The 17311-nt window shown below is 44.2% G+C and overlaps 1 protein-coding gene across 1 annotated transcript in view; it reads left to right on the top strand.

The window, feature by feature from the left end:
• Window positions 1-11710, top strand: part of ZC3HC1 (zinc finger C3HC-type containing 1) — a 37679-nt gene extending 25969 nt beyond the window's left edge. Inside the window, exons 7-10 of the mRNA XM_077264423.1 lie at window positions 234-453; window positions 1676-1864; window positions 2942-3151; window positions 11211-11710. Of these exons, the coding sequence (XP_077120538.1) occupies window positions 234-453; window positions 1676-1864; window positions 2942-3151; window positions 11211-11279 (688 nt within the window). The 3' untranslated portion in view covers window positions 11280-11710. The remainder of the gene's footprint in view (window positions 1-233; window positions 454-1675; window positions 1865-2941; window positions 3152-11210) is intronic.
• Window positions 11711-17311: the final 5601 nt, after the last annotated feature.

Genomic DNA, 17311 nt, shown 5'->3' with positions numbered 1-17311 from the left:
CATAGAGCTATACAGCTCATTTGTATATTAAGAAAAGTGTTGATTTTTCTGGACTAAGAGATGGGATCGCAGATATCACGGTATCATGTTATTTAGCCCCCAAAGACCTACATGCCCATATAAACTGCTTATGGAGGATTGAGCCTGCTTTCAGGTTACATTTAAAACATATTTTAAGATCAAGAATCGTAGTGTTTTACTTATGTAACCCAAATCTATTTATTTTTATCAAGCCCCTCCTCAGGCTCTTTGCCTCTCTCTATCATTCGCTGTCCTCGGTGTATGAGGAAGGTTGGCTTGTGGAGCTTCCAACAGCTGGATTCTGTAGATTTGGATTCCTCTTTGGGACCACCTAGCACTCCAGTGTCTCCAGGAGAAGTTTTTGGTGAAAGAACACCTTTGGGAGTTATGTCCCCCAATAGAAGGTTCACTCGTAGCCGGGATCTTGAACAGGTAGTTTTGAATTTTATTATTTTCATTAGATAGATGTGATTTTTTTTTTTTTTTTTTTAAGGACTGGAGCTCCATAGAGAAAACTGTAGTACTATGGGGTTGGTACTTCACAGGCCAATTAATATCAGTATTCTTATAGTTTATTATTTTTTACTACATGTTTAGTTTTTTTTTTGCTTGTATGTAAAAAAAAAAAAAAAAACCACGAATGGTAAAAACAGACACAGGGACCCAAAAAATGGATGTAAAACAACCATCACTTCTAAAAATGTGTCCAACACAGTTGTGAACAGTAGCATAATGCAACCTCTTAAAAAGAAAAAGAAAATCCTACTGGATGCTTTGGCGGCCACAAGCGAGTATTAACATTTGGGTGCTAATATAGTGGTGTTGTGAGCAGCTGACAGAAGTGTTTGGGAGCTACATTGTGTACTCTCACCTTACATTGGGGGGGGGGGAGCCATGTTTGTCAGTCGTTCGATAAGTGAGCCTGGAGAGCTCTCAGCAAAGCTGTTTGACCTAGAGCAACTTGACTGACACAGGTCCCCTCAGCAGACGCCAGGTACACTACTCTGCACCCCAATCTGGTTCTGTAACTGTATTATTTCACCATTTTAGTTAATGTTAAATCTTGTCTTTTTTTTTTTGTCTTTTTCTTTCATATTAATAAGTGCTTTATTGTGCACATTGTAGGGTTGTTCTAAGTCATCTTTGGGAACACCATGTCCCCCGGCTTCCTTTTTGAAGGTTGAGTAAGGCTTCTTTCACACTAGCGTCGGGCTCGGCCCGTCGCAGTGCGTCGGGCCGAGGTTACCGACGCTAGCGTTGTATACGCCGCACAACGGGGGCAGCGGATGCATTTTTCCAGCACATCCGCCGCCCCATTGTGAGGTGAGGGGAGGTGGGGGCGGAGTTCCGGCCGCGCATGCGCGGTAGGAAATGGCGGTCCGTCGGCCGCAAAAAACGTTACATGTAACTTTTTTTCAGCCGACGGTCCGCCACAACACGGCGCAACCGTCGCACGACGGTTGCGACGTGTGTCAATGCGTCGCAAATGTTAGTCAATGGGAAAAAAACGGATCCTGCAAGCACTTTTGCAGGATGCGTTTTTTTGCCAAAACGACGCATTGCGACGTATTGAAAAAAACGCTAGTGTGAAAGTAGCCTTACTCTGCGGTTAGCTCTAAAAAAAAAAAAAAAAAAAAAAAATTTGTTTTCCTAGAGCCCCTCTTTGGTTAACACACAAGTTCGCAGTGGAGGATCTTCAGTCTCGCCTGAGTCGGATAATGTTCGGAGCCGCCCAGTGACCCGCAGCATGGGACATGGAGAGTACACCGGAGTTGCTTCTGAAATCTATTCCAGCCCTCACCGGAAGGCTAAGCGCCCTAGACTCTCCTCCACTGGTAGTACAGTAAGTCTACATATATATGTATATATATATACACACACATATACATACACTCACCGGCCACTTTATTAGGTACACCTGTCCAACTTCTTGTTAACACTTAATTTCTAATCAGCCAATCACATGGCGGCAACTCAGTGCATTTAGGCATGTAGACATGGTCAAGACAATCTCCTGCAGTTCAAACCGAGCATCAGTATGGGGAAGAAAGGTGATTTGAGTGCCTTTGAACGTGGCATGGTTGTTGGTGCCAGAAGGGCTGGTCTGAGTATTTCAGAAACTGCTGATCTACTGGGATTTTCACGCACAACCATCTCTAGGGTTTACAGAGAATGGTCCGAAAAAGAAAAAAAATCCAGTGAGCGGCAGTTCTGTGGGCGGAAATGCCTTGTTAACGCCAGAGGTCAGAGGAGAATGGGCAGACTGGTTCGAGCTGATAGAAAGGCAACAGTGACTCAAATCGCCACCCGTTACTACCAAGGTAGGCCTAAGAGCATCTCTGAACGCACAGTGCGTCGAACTTTGAGGCAGATGGGCTACAGCAGCAGAAGACCACACCGGGTACCACTCCTTTCAGCTAAGAACAGGAAACTGAGGCTACAATTTGTACAAGCTCATCGAAATTGGACAGTAGAAGATTGGAAAAACGTTGCTTGGTCTGATGAGTCTCGATTTCTGCTGCGACATTCGGATGGTAGGGTCAGAATTTGGCGTAAACAACATGAAAGCATGGATCCATCCTGCCTTGTATGGAGCATCTTTGGGATGTGCAGCCGACAAATCTGCGGCAACTGTGTGATGCCATCATGTCAATATGGACCAAAATCTCTGAGGAATGCTTCCAGCACCTTGTTGAATCTATGCCACGAAGAATTGAGGCAGTTCTGAAGGCAAAAGGGGGTCCAACCCGTTACTAGCATGGTGTACCTAATAAAGTGGCCGGTGAGAGTATATATATACATACATACATACATACATACATACATGCATACATGCATACATGCATACATACATACATACATACATACATACATACATACATACATACATACATCTTTAACTTTTATTTCGGTCATTCAGGATCTCTCTCCTAAGGCTTGTTTTGATCCGCTAAATCAGCACAGAACTTGGTGTCCTTGGTTGACCGTAGGACAAGGAGGTGACCAAGGTAAATTAGAAGCAAAAGAAAATGGAAATTCAGATCACACAGCAGTTGCTGGATGGAAGGAAGTGTTGCGAGTATTGCTTGGAGAGGAAAAATCCAGGACCCGGTTGGAAGCAGATTCCTCAGTAAGTAACAACAATTCCACCATGGACAACACCTTCAGTCAGGACGCCCCTATAGTCATTATATTGTATTGTTGGGATCTACTGGCATTACTCTGAATAGACAGCTTTAGACTGGTTGTATTGGATGCACTTTTGCCTACCTTTAATATGGAGAGTCCGAGTATACGCCATGCTGTTGCTGAGTACCATTTTTCTATGTCTGATAATGATATAAAGGGTAAGGGTGCGTGGTGGTCCTTTTTAAGTTAAAATGGATAAAACACCTTCTAGAGATTCAGCACATTGGTAATAAAGGAATTTACTTGCATCTGGTGCATGGAGACTGCGCTGTGACAGTAAACAGGTGATGTGTCCAGGAGCGCGAATGACATGGTTTCTCCAGCATCCTGATTATTGATAGATTGGCTTTTTCCAACTTATCGTATAGCCACTACTGTAGGTTTTGTAATTCAATAAGGAAATATTAAATGTAATACAAACATATTTTTCGTGCATATTTGGGCCAGCCCATGCGCTAAATTTGGCATTTTTTAATATATTTTCCAAATAGGCATCCCTATAGGACTGGGAAAATATAAAATTAATAAAAGCCATCTAAAACAAAAACCAGCCACCTAAGTGCTTCTCCAAAATAAATGAAATTCCTTAAAGGGCCACTGTCACCCCCCTCCAGCCGTTATAAACTAAAAGAGCCACCTTGTGCAGCAGTAATGCTGCATTCTAACAAGGTGGCTCTTTTAGTTTTAGGTTCAAGTATACCCCAAATAAAGCGTTTTTATACTTAGCCACAATTCCTGTCTCTAACCAGGTAGGCGGGTCCTCACTCCCCAGCTTGACCAGCTCCTCTGCCGTCACTCCAATCTTCCGCCCCCTCAGCGCTGTTATCGTTTCAAAACCGGCGCCTGCGCTGTGTACTGGTGTCCTGCGCAGACGCAGTAAGCTCTGGCCGTCTGACGTCCCAGCCAGGCTTGCACACTGCGCCTGCGCGGGCATTGCGGCCACCCACCTTTGGAATCCCCGCCCCGCACTGTGCATAATGCATAACACATAGTGCGGGGCTGGGATTCCAAAGGTGGGTGGCCGCAATGCCCGCGCAGGTGCAGTGTTTAAGCCTGGCTGGGACGTCGGACGGCCAGAGCTTACTGCGTCTGCGCAGGACACCAGTACACAGCGCAGGCGCCGGTTTTGAAACGATAACAGCGCTGAGGGGGCGGCGCCGAAGCGCAGGAAGATTGGAGTGACGGCAGAGGAGCTGGTCAAGTTGGGGAGTGAGGACCCGCCTACCTGGCTAGAGACAGGAATTGTGGCCAAGTATAAAAACGCTTTATTTGGGGTATACTTGAACCTAAAACTAAAAGAGCCACCTTGTTAGAATGCAGCATTACTGCTGCACAAGGTGGCTCTTTTAGTTTATAACGGCTGCTGGAGGGGGGTGACAGTGGCCCTTTAAGACTTCTTTCATGGTGCAGTATTTTGGTCAGTATTTTGTCTTCGCCACGACAGCACCTACTTGAGAGAGTGGATCTGCCCCTAGGAACAGGAAACCCTATGGAGAGAAAAATGGGCGGTCCCCCTCGTCCCACAGTTTGTTTTCTGTTCCTAGGGGAACTCATGGAGAGAAGAGGATACCTAGCCTGGATGCTGCTTGCGCGGTTACCTTGAGGACGGCAAGGGCTCCAGAGCTGGAAGCAGCGTCGAGGGTCCTGTCTTCAGCTCCCCCCTCTGCTGGCAGGCGCCGTGAGGCCAGGTTCGGTGAGTCGCCTGGCTCACAGAGGATGAGCATTTTCTCACGGCCTGTGGAGGGCGAAAACACGTATGTAAGCGCGTCGCCACGCCATGCTCGGCAGGCGCACGCGCGGTCGTGTGGCTTGGTGTGTCTACCCCGGGAAGTGATGCGAAAGCTTCCGGGGTGAATGAGGAGGAGAGACTCAGGCACATACAACATGGCCGCGACTCTGAAGTGACAAGTACTTCCGGGTGCAACAGGAAGAAGATGGCGGCTTCCATTATAAAAAGACACCGGCGGTGATACTACGGTGTCCAGCATGGCTTCTCCTAAGGACTCAGCGGTGCCTTCTTTAGAAGACACAGCAGTTGCAGCTCGCAGCCGTACAAGCAGCAGCGGACGATCCAAGCAGAGCAGATCCTCGACAAGGAGCGCTAAAGAAAAGAGATCCGATCGATCTACCTCTCAGCCTGTGCCTCCGTCTCCTCCTCTTCAGCCGGTACCTTGACTGAAAGCTTCACTTTTCACTAGGGTGAGTGTATTTCCCACCCTATTAAGCTGATGATTGTTCCCTTTTTCTTCTATGCACCCTAGGCAAAAAGAACTGAAAAATTTAAGCACAAATAATGTGCTTTATGCTCCCAGCCCCTCCCGGATAGTCATACAAAAAGGATGTGTCACACATGTATTGAGTCCACCTTACGTGAAGAATCCTCAGTAAGGTCAGAAGATATTAGACAAATGATCAGAGAGGAATTATGAGCCTTAGATAGTATTCGGATAGTATTCCAGAAATTAAAACCAGGAAAAAATATGATTCACCAAAATCCGACCATTCTACTGATAATGAGGATAGGGATACGGATATTTCCCAGGAATACCTTTCCTCAGAAGGTGAACAAGACACATGCTTTCCAACAGAAAGCATTGATAATCTCGTTAAATCTGTCCAAGACACCATGGGTATTAAAGATATCAAAGACCCCAAAACGCCACAGGACGTCATGTTCGCAGGCTTATCAGAGAAAAAAGACCAACCTTTCCAGTAATTGCAGCAATCAAAAATTTGGTCAAAAAGGAATGGGAAAGCCAGGGGCAAAAAGGATTGCCTTCATCATCAAAAAGGCGCTATCCCTTTAATGATGAGGATTTGTCTACATGGACAAAAGCCCCAAAAGTAGATGCTGCAGTAGCATCCACGTCCAGAAAATCTTTACTACCAGTAGGGGATTCGGGTTCCTTACAAGACCTGCTGGATCGTAAAGCTGACTCCCTTCTAAAGAGGTCATGGGAATCATGTACAGGGGCATTTAAACCGGCAATATCAGCTACATGTACGGCAAGGTCCATGTAAGTCTGGTTAAACGATCTAGAGGTAGGTTTAAAAGGCGGTCTATCCAGAGATAAACTAATATCTTCCATACCTTTGATTAGAGGTGCTACAGCCTTCCTGGCGGATTCTTCTGCTGACTCTATTCAGTTAGCAGCTAAATCAGCAGGCCCAACCAACGCAGCACACCGAGCACTTTGGCTAAAGGGTTGGAAAGGAGATGCTCAGACGAAATCTAAACTCTGTGGCCTACCATGCCAGGGTGAGTACCTGTTTGGTACAAAACTAGACGAAATTCTCACGAAAGCGGGCGAGAGGAAAAAGGGATTCCCTAATAATTATTTTCCGTCTTATAGGAGAGCATTCCGGAAACCCGTATTTAATAAAAGAAAGGATTCTAGAAACCAGGACCACTGGGCCAATAAAGATACCAAACAAAAAGGTGCATTTTACAGAAAACGTCTATTTAAAATGGATGACAAACCACGTTAGGACAGATTTACCAGTGGGTGGTAGATTGTCTTTTTTTCTCCCAACAATGGGGAATAGTAACATCCAACTCATGGGCAACTAGCCTCGTAAATGCAGGCCTTCAATTAAAATTTGCCCGCGTCCCTCCGGACTCTTTCCTGTTGACTTCTCTAAAATCTCAATCTCAACAGGAGTTTTTGGAGCAGGAAATAATAAATCTCCTAACCAAAGGGGTATTAGTAGAAGTCCCGTTTCATCAGAGGGGAAAGGGATTTTACTCCCCTTTATTTTTGGTTCCAAAACCAGATGGGTCATATAGCACTATAATAAATCTTAAGAAATTGAATATCTTCTTAGAAAACCAAACCTTCAAGATGGAGTCTATCCGATCCACTATAAAACTTCTGTTTCCCAGGTGCATTATGGCAGTCCTCGACCTAAAAGATGCGTGTTACCATCTACCAATTTATATCGAACATCAGCAGTATCTTCGTGTGGCGGTCATGATGAAAGGACAAGTATGTCTTTTTCAATATACAGCAATGCCCTTTGGACTGTCAATAGCTCCCAGAGTCTTTACCAAATTAATGTCAGACATGATGTCATACTTAAGGTTAAAAGATACCCTTATAGTGCCAAACTTAGATGACCTTTTAGTGGTGGGAAATTCCCCTTCACAGTGTAAGCAATGCCTGTTTGATACAGTTTCATCCCTGCAGGAATTGGGATGGTTAATTAATTGGGAAAAATCCAGATTGTCTCCAATCAACAACCCGCCAAACATTCCTAGGTCTTCTCTTAAGGTACCTTCATACGAAGCGACGCTGCAGCGATAGCGACAACGATGCCGATCGCTGCAGCGTCGCTGTTTGATCGCTGGAGAGCTGTCACACAGACCGCTCTCCAGCGACCAACGATGCCGAGGTCCCCGGGTAACCAGGGTAAACATCGGGTTGCTAAGCGCAGGGCCGCGCTTAGTAACCCGATGTTTACCCTGGTTACCAGCGTAAAAGTAAAAAAAACAAACAGTACATGCTCACCTGCGCGTCCCCCAGCGTCTGCTTCCTGACACTGACTGAGCGCCGGCCCTAACAGCACAGCGGTGACGTCACCGCTGTTCTTTCACTTTCACTTTAGGGCCGGCGCTCAGTAAGTGTCAGGAAGCAGACGCTGGGGGACGCGCAGGTGAGCATGTACTGTTTGTTTTTTTTACTTTTACGCTGGTAACCAGGGTAAACATCGGGTTACTAAGCGCGGCCCTACGCTTGATAACCCGATGTTTACCCTGGTTACCAGTGTAAAACATCGCTGGTATCGTTGCTTTTGCTTTCAAACACAACGATACACAGCGATCGGACGACCAAATAAAGTTCTGGACTTTATTCAGCGACCAGCGACATCACAGCAGGATCCTGATCGCTGCTGCGTGTCAAACGAAACGATATCGCTAGCCAGGACGCTGCAACGTCACGGATCGCTAGCGATGTCGTTTCGTGTGAAGGTACCTTTAGACTCCGTAAGTCAGAGGTGTTTGCTTCCAGAATCTAAACAAATAACAATAAGGAATAAAGTACAATCGGTTGTTAATAACCCTATAATTTCCCTCAGGGAAGGCATGTCCCTTCTTGGTTCCTTTATATCATGCATTCCGGCTGTCCCATGGGCTCAATTTCATACTAGACGGCTGCAGTATACCATACTACAGGAAGGAGAGAGAATACAGGGTCATTTAGGAAGTCGTCTATCCCTACCAATAGAAGTAGTCGAGTCCCTGACCTGGTGCCTAGACCCAAATCATCTTGTAGGTGAGGTCCCTTGGGTGGTTAAACCCTCAAAATCAATTTTTACTGATGCCAGTCCTAGTGGTTGGGGAGCACATCTAGGTGATCAGATAGTTCAAGGACAATGGTCTATTAGTGAGTCAGACGATTCATCTAATGAAAGGGAACTAAAAGCCATCTATCATGCCATGTGTAAATTCCTTTCACAGTTACAAGGAACACACGCAAGAATACTATCAGACAACATGACATCCGTCGCGTACATAAATCATCAAGGAGGAACGAGATCAGGAGCTCTCATGTCTATAGCAGACAACATCCTATCTACAGTATAGCCGAGAAACATCTTCTATCCTTGTCAGCACTGCATGTCAGAGGAGTTGACAATTCAAAAGCAGATTTTCTCAGCCGTCACTCCCTCCACCAAGGAGAGTGGGTACTCAGCCGTCACATCTTCACAATGATAACCGAGAAATGAGGCACTCCCGAAATAGACCTTTTCGCAACAGACAAGTCAAAAAGTTTGCTTCACTGTTTCTGACCGACAACCCCAATATCCTCGATGCCCTCCAAGTTCCGTGGACATTCCAGCAAGCATATGCATTTCCTCCAGTGATAATTCTTCCAACAGTGATCAGGAAGATAAGGGAGGACAGAGCAAACGTGATTCTAATAGCACCATTTTGGCCCAAGAGACCATGGTTTTCCTGCCTCAGAGCCATGTCAATCTCGGATCCATGGATTCTCCCAGAAGTTCAGGATCTCCTCTCCCAGGGCCCCTTCAACCACCCTCATGTGAAGGGCCTACGGTTGACAGCCTGGAATTTGAGAGGCAGCTACTAAAGCTAAGAGGCTTTTCAGATAAACTAATTGATACCCTTCTACTAAGTAGGAAAAGAACTACAACAACTATATATGTAAGGGTATGGAGAAAATTTCTTAGTTTCTACCCAGCATCTCTGTCAAAAGAAATTCCCATTTCCGCTGTCTTTGAGTTTCACCAAAGAGGGTGTGATTTAGGCCTATCAGTTAGTACTTTGAAAGCACAAGTATCGGCTCTAGGAGCCTTATATAGTCACAATATTGCAGGAGACAGGTGGATAGCCCTATTTATTTCAGCATGCCAAAGGTCAGAACCAGTCCAAATTCCCCATATACCGCTATGGGATCTTAATCTAGTTCTCGAAGCCTTAACAGGGCACCCATTCGAGACTCTACACTCAGCCCACAAAAAATACGTCTCCCTTAAGACAGCTCTTCTTGTTGCCTTAGTATCAGCAAGAAGAGTAAGTGACATTCAGGCATTGTCAATAGATCCTCCCTTTCTGTCAATATTCCAGGATAGAATTGTCCTAAAAACAGACCCTTACTTGCCTAAAGTAGGTACCAAATTCCATAGGTCTCAAGAAATCTTCCTTCCTTCCTTCTATAGTAACCCCGCAAATCAGGAAGAGGAAAAATACCGTACACTAGATGCAAGAAGGGCCATAATAGCTTACCTAGACAGAACTAGCCCCTGGAGGAAGAGCAGGGCTCTTTATTTCCTTCCAAGGCCATAAGAAAGGATCTGGAATCACGAAAAGTACGTTATCCCGGTGGATTCGGGATGCAATATGCCTGGCTTATTCGTAAAAAGGGGAGTATCCACCTGAGATCGTAAGGGCACACTCTGCCCGGGCGATGGCATCATCCTGGGCTGAAAGAGCGTAGGTCCCAATAGAACTAATATGTAAGGCCGCAACTTGGTCTTCTCCTACTACCTTTTATAGTCACTATAGATTGAACTTGTCTTCCTGTAGATCAGTTCTTAACATGGTGATCCCTCCCAAATGACTATCTCTGCAAGTCTCTCAAGTGGGTGCTATCGTGGCGAAATGAAAAAACACGATTACTTACCGGTAATACTCTTTTATAGAGCCACGACAGCACCCCTTCACTTCCCTCCCTAATAAGTTATTTTGCATAAGAGCACCGATAAGGGTGAATGGTTCTTGTAGTTAGCCATACTTAAGTTAACTAAATATAAATAACAATATTGGATTGCCTACTAAAACTGGTGGGCGGTTCCTCTCATTCTCTGTAACCCAACTGTGGGAGCGAGGGGGACCGCCCCTTTTATCTCTCCATAGGTTTTCCTGTTCCTAGGGGCGGAACCCCTCTCAAGTGGGTGCTGTCGTGGCTCTATAAAAGAGTATTACTGGTAAGTAATCCGGTTTTTCACATCAGTATTTGTAAGCCAAAACCAGGAGAGTTACAATCAGAGAACAAGTAAAATAGAAACACGTCAGCACTTCTGACCCACTCCTGGTCTTTGCTTACAAATACGGATGTGAAATACTGACCTAAATACCGCTGTGTGAACGTGGCCATAGAGCAAGTTCTTGGGGGACCATAGCTGTACAGAGGTGCGATCGTATTTCCACATGCATTGTCATATGGATATTCTGTAGACCCAGTGTATACATTGGAGTCTCTGCATTCAGCAGGTTCATAGAGCGGTTGGATGTGCATGTGTAAGCCGAAACCGGACCTCCATACATCCTGCCAACAAAACAATTTTATAATCTGTGTTATAACTGGTGGAGTCTAGCACATACATGTGCCTTATGGTTGAATTGTACTTGTCAGACCTTTGATGAAGTTGTAAGATGCCTTTCTTCTCCCTACCTGTTGTCAGTTATGGTCCATTGTTGTCAGTAATAATATTTACATATTTTGAAAAATACTTACTCCTGTTACATTTTGTTTCAGAGTGTTCCAGAGAAATCTCACAAAGTTTTCAGAATATTTAGGCAATGGCATGGCAGCAACTCATCATGATGGCCATGGGATGCCCATTCTTCACCAGGCAATTTCCGGTTACATCACTACCCCCCCCCCCCCCCCCCGCTTCATCCTTGGCAACAGCCGAATATGCCTGTGTCCTGTAAATCCCAAACTGTGTTGAGGATTATTTTCTAAATAATGTTATCCCCTCACAATCATCTAAACTTTATTGTTGTTTTCCAGAAAGTTTAATCTCAGAGTTTTAAAAGAAAATGATTGTTCAAAGAATGTTATTTTCAGATTTTGCAGGCACTGTATAATTGGTACAGTCTCCTACATTGAAATCCAAAATAGCTGAACATTTTTTGGTGTGTGTGTGGACAAGAAATATACTTCTTATAGAACAGTGGTGCTTAGGGTTTTCATTCCAATGTGATGTTTTCTTGCATACCTTTCCTACTGTAATAAATAATTGGGAATATCCAGACTGGGGACTTGGTTACTCTGGGATAGAATCCTGCTATGTGTAGTGATAAGTTTTGTGTTTGTGTTCTTCTACCCATGGAGAAAGCTTTGCTTCCTGTAAATACATAAGCATTAAAGGGAAGTCTAAAAGTTGCAGGAAATCTTATGAAATGAACTAAATTACTCACCTTTTAAAGGGAATATGTCAGTAGTATGAACCTTCCTAAGCTGGTTATGCATGTAGGTCTTAGAAAGTTGAATAAAATGATATCTGTGATCTGATGTCTTATTCCAGAGAAATCCACATTTTTCTTAATATGTAAATGATTTTTTAAGATCCATGGCCTGGATACTGATCTCCTGGAGAATCTGCCTATAGAGATTTTTTTCAAATGAGAGGGGGAGTTACCAGTGTGAGACATGTATATCAGGAGAGCAGACTGTCAGTCATTACATGTCTCACACTGGTAACGCCCACTTTTATTTATAAGCAGCTCTGGAGGCAGATTCTCAGTGAGATCAGTGCTCTGCCCACAGATCTTAAGAGCTCATGTACATATTAAGAAATATATCGATTACTCTGGAATAAGACTTTGGATAACAGATATCACAGTATCACTTTACACTACGTTCCAAATTATTATGCAAATGACATTTTTCTCACATTTTCCTAAATGGTCGGTGAAAATGACAGTCAGTCTAATAAAAGTAATCACCGTTAGAGTATACATCGAATTTTATTGAAGAAACCTCCCAATGATAACTGTATAATCTCCAAAATGAATAAAAACTCAAAATGCACTGTTCCAAATTATTAGGCACAGTAGAATTTCTAAACATTTGATATGTTTTAAAGAACTGAAAATGCTCATTTGTGGAATTTGCAGCATTTAGGAGGTGACATTCACTGAACAAAAAAACTATTTAACTCCAAAACATCCTACCAGGCCAAGTTACATGTTAACATAGGACCCCTTCTTTGATATCACCTTCACAATTCCTGCATCCATTGAACTTGTGAGTTTTTGGAGAGTTTCTGCTTGTATTTCTTTGCATGAAGTCAGAATAGCCTCCCAGAGCTGCGGTTTTGATGTGAACTGCCTCCCACCCTTATAGATCCTTTGCTTGATGATATTCCAAAGGTTCTCCATAGGGTTGAGGTCAGGGGAAGATGGTGGCCACACCATGAGTTTATCTCCTTTTATGCCCATAGCAGCCAATGACTCAGAGGTATTCTTTGCAGCATGAGATGGTGCATTGTCATGCATGAAGATGATTTTGCTCCTGAAGGCACGTTTCTGCTTTCTGTACCATGGAAGAAAGTTGTCAGTCAGAAACTCTATATACTTTGCAGAGGTCATTTTCACACCTTCAGGTACCTTAAAGGGCCCTACCAGCTGTTTCCCCATGATTCCGGCCCAAAACATGACTTCACCTCATTGCTGACATCGCAGCCTTGTTGGGACATGGTGGCCATCCACCAACCATCCACTACTCCATCCATCTGGAACATCCAGGGTTGCTCGACACTCATCAGTAAACAAGACTGTTTGAAAATTAGTCTTCATGTATGTCTGGGCCCACTACAACCGTTTCTACTTGTAAACACTGTTTAGGGGTGGCCAAATAGTAGGTTTATGCAGCACAGCAAGCCTTTGAAGGATATTACACCTTGAGGTTTGAGGGACTCCAGAGGCACCAGCAGCTTTAACCCCTTCCCGACATGTGACGGGATAGTACGTCACATGTCGGGACCCCCACTTTGATGTGCGCTCCGGCGGTGAGCGCACATCAAAGTCGCGACATGTCAGCTGTTTTTTACAGCTGACATGTGCGCGCAATAGCGGCGGGTGAAATCGCGATCACCCGCCGCTATTAACTAGTTAAATGCCGCTGTCAAACTCAGACAGCGGCATTTAACTACCGCATCCGGCCGTGCGGCCGGATATGAGCGCATCGCCGACCCCCGTCACATGATCGGGGGTCGGCGATGTGTCAGGAAGGTAACCATAGAGGTCCTGGAGACCTCTATGGTTACTGATCGCCGGTGGCTGTGAGCGCCCCCCTGTGGTCGGCGCTCACAGCACACCTGCATTTTAGCTACATAACAGCGATCTGATGATCGCTGTTATGTAGCAGAGCCGATCGGGCTGTGCCTGCTTCTAGCCTCCCATGGAGGCTATAGAAGCATGGTAAAAGTAAAAAAAAAAAGTAAAAAAAAATGTGAAAAAAATAAAAAAAATATAAAAGTTTAAATCACCCCCCTTTCGCCCCAATCAAAATAAATCAATAAAAAAAAAACCCAACCTACACATATTTGGTATCGCCGCGTTCAGAATCGCCCGATCTATCAATAAAAAAAAAGCATTAACCTGATCGCTAAACGGCGTAATGAAAAAAAAAATCGAAACGCCAGATTTACGTTTTTTTGGTCGCCACGACATTGCATTAAAATGCAATAACGGGCGATCAAAAGAACGTATCTGCACCAAAATGCTATCATTAAAAATGCCAGCTCGGCACGCAAAAAATAAGCCCCCACCCGACCCCAGATCACGAAAAATGGAGACGCTACGGGTATCGGAAAATGGCGCAATTTTATTTATTTATTTTTTTGCAAAGTTTGGAATTTTTTTTCACCACTTAGGTAAAAAATAACCTAGTCATGTTAGGTGTCTATGAACTCGTACTGACCTGGAGAATCATATTGGCAGGTCAGTTTTAGCATTTAGTGAACCTAGCAAAATAGGCAAGCAAAAAACAAGTGTGGGATTGCACTTTTTTTGCAATTTCACTGCACTTGGAATTTTTTTCCCGTTTTCTAGTACACGACATGGTAAAACCAATGATGTCGTTCAAAAGTACAACTCGTCCCGCAAAAAATAAGCCCTCACATGGCCAAATTGACAGAAAAATAAAAAAGTTATGGCTCTGGGAAGGAGGGGAGCGAAAAACGAAAACGGAAAAACGGAAAAAGCTCCGGGGGTGAAGGGGTTAAATATCTGTTTGCTGCTTTGTAATGGTATTTTGGCAGCTGCTGTCTTAATCCAATGAAGTTGTCTGGCAGAAATCTTCCTCATTATGCCTTTATCTGCATGAAGTCTGTCTGTGCTCTGTTTCAGTCACAAATCTCTTCACAGTATGACGATCACTCTTAAGTTTTCGTGAACTATCTAATGTTTTCATACCTTGTCCAAGGCATTGCACTATTTAATGCTTTTCAGCAGCAGTGATCCTTTTTATTTCTCATATTGCTTGAAACCTGTGGCCTGCTTAATAATGTGGAACATAATTTTTAAGTAGTTTTCCTTTAATTAGAATCACCTGGAAAACTAATTATCACATGTTTAACCCCTTCCCGACATTTGACGTACTATCCCGTCGAGGTGGGGTGGGCCCGTATGACCGCCGACGGGATAGTACGTCATAGCCGATCGGCCGCGCTCACGGGGGGAGCGCGGCCGATCGCGGCCGGGTGTCGGCTGCATATCGCAGCTGACATCCGGCACTATGTGCCAGGAGCGGTCACGGACCGCCCCCGGCACATTAACCCCCGGCACACCGCGATCAAACATGATCGCGATGTGCCGGCGATGCAGGGAAGCATCGCGCAGGGAGAGGGCTCCCTGCGGGCTTCCCTGAGCCCCCCGCAGCAACGCGATGTGATCGCGTTGCTGCGAGGGTCTTACCTCCCTCCCTGCCTGCTCCAGACCCGGATCCAAGATGGCCGCGGATCCGGGTCCTGCAGGGAGGGAGGTGGCTTCACAGACGCCTGCTCAGAGCAGGCACTGTGAAGCAGCCTGCACTTCTCTCAGATCGGTGATCTGTCAGAGTGCTATGCAAACTGGCAGATCACCGATCTGTATTGTCCCCCCCTGGGGCAAAGTAAAAAAGTAAAAAAAAAAATTTCCAAATGTGTAAAAAAAAATAAAAAAAAATATTCCAAAATAATGAAAAAAAAAAAAAAAAATTATTCCCATAAATACATTTCTTTATCTAAATTAAAAAAAAAAAACAATAAAAGTACACATATTTAGTATCGCCGCGTCCGTAACGACCCAACCTATAAAACTGCCACACTAGTTAACCCCTTCAGTAAACACCGTAAGAAAAAAAAAAAAAAACGAGGCAAAAAACAACGCTTTATTACCATACCGCTGAACAAAAAGTGGAATAACACGCGATCAAAAAGACTGATATAAATATCCATGGTACCGCTGAAAACGTCATCTTGTCCCGCAAAAAACAAGCCGCCATACAGCATCATCAGCAAAAAAATAAAAAAGTTATAGTCCTGAGAATAAAGCGATACCAAAATAATTATTTTTTCTATAAAATAGTTTTTATCGTATAAAAGCGCCAAAACATAAAAAAATGATATAAATGAGGTATCGCTGTAATCGTACTGACCCGACGAATAAAACTGCTTTATCAATTTTACCAAACCCGGAACGGTATAAACGCCTCTCCCAAAAGAAATTCATGAATAGCAGGTTTTTGGTCATTCTGCCTCACAAAAATCGGAATAAAAAGCGATCAAAAACGGTCACGTGTCCGAAAATTTTACCAATAAAAACGTCAACTCGTCCCGCAAAAAACAAGACCTCACATGACTCTGTGGAGCAAATGTGGAAAAATTATAGGTCTCAAAATGTGGAGACGCAAAAACTTTTTTGCTATAAAAAGCGTCGCTGGTTTCACACTTGCGTTTTTGTCTGCAGCGTTTTTTGCACAAAAAAACGCATGCGTTTTTTCCCTATATTTAACATTGAAAACGCATGCGGTTTTTTTGTACGCGTTTGGTCGCGTTTTCAAACGCATGCGGTTTTTTTCTGCATGCGTTCATTTTCAGAAATACAACCTGCAGTATTTTCTTGCGTTTTTAAGCACATGCGTTTGTTTGCGTTAAAAACGCATGCATTTTTATCGAAAAAAACAGAAAACACACTGAAAAGCCACCCACCACCATCAAGGTGATAAAGGGATCCAAACCCTAACTCTACCCCTAACCTCACCCCTAACCGTTTAATGAACATTTTCTGACAGTCATAGTGCCACGTATTTCAGTGCCACGTATTTCAGTGCCACGTATTTCAGTGCCACGTATTTCAGTGCCACGTATTTCAGTGCCACGTATTTCAGTGCCACGTATCACGTATTTCAGTGCCACATATTTTAGTACCACGTATTTCAGTTGCACGTATTTCAGTGCCACGTATTTCAGTGCCACGTATTTCAGTGCCACGTATTTCAGTGCCACGTGTTTCAGTGCCACGTATTTAAGTGCCACGTATCACGTATTTCAGTGCCACGTATTTCAGTGCCACGTATTTCAGTGCCACGTATTTCAGTGCCACGTATTTCAGTGCCACGTATTTCAGTGCCACGTATTTCAGTGCCACATATCACATATTTCAGTGCCACTTATTTCAGTGCCACGTATTTCAGTGCCACGTGTTTCAGTGCCACGTATTTAAGTGCCACGTATCACGTATTTCAGTGCCACGTATTTCAGTGCCACGTATTTCAGTGCCACGTATTTCAGTGCCACGTATTTCAGTCACGTTTAGGGTTAGGGGTAGGGTTAGGGTTAGGGCTAGGGTTGGAGGTAAAGTTAGGGT

This window comes from Ranitomeya variabilis, chromosome 5, assembly GCF_051348905.1.
Source record: "Ranitomeya variabilis isolate aRanVar5 chromosome 5, aRanVar5.hap1, whole genome shotgun sequence".
NCBI lineage: Eukaryota > Metazoa > Chordata > Amphibia > Anura > Dendrobatidae > Ranitomeya > Ranitomeya variabilis.
This window is presented reverse-complemented; position numbering and strand designations above follow the sequence as displayed.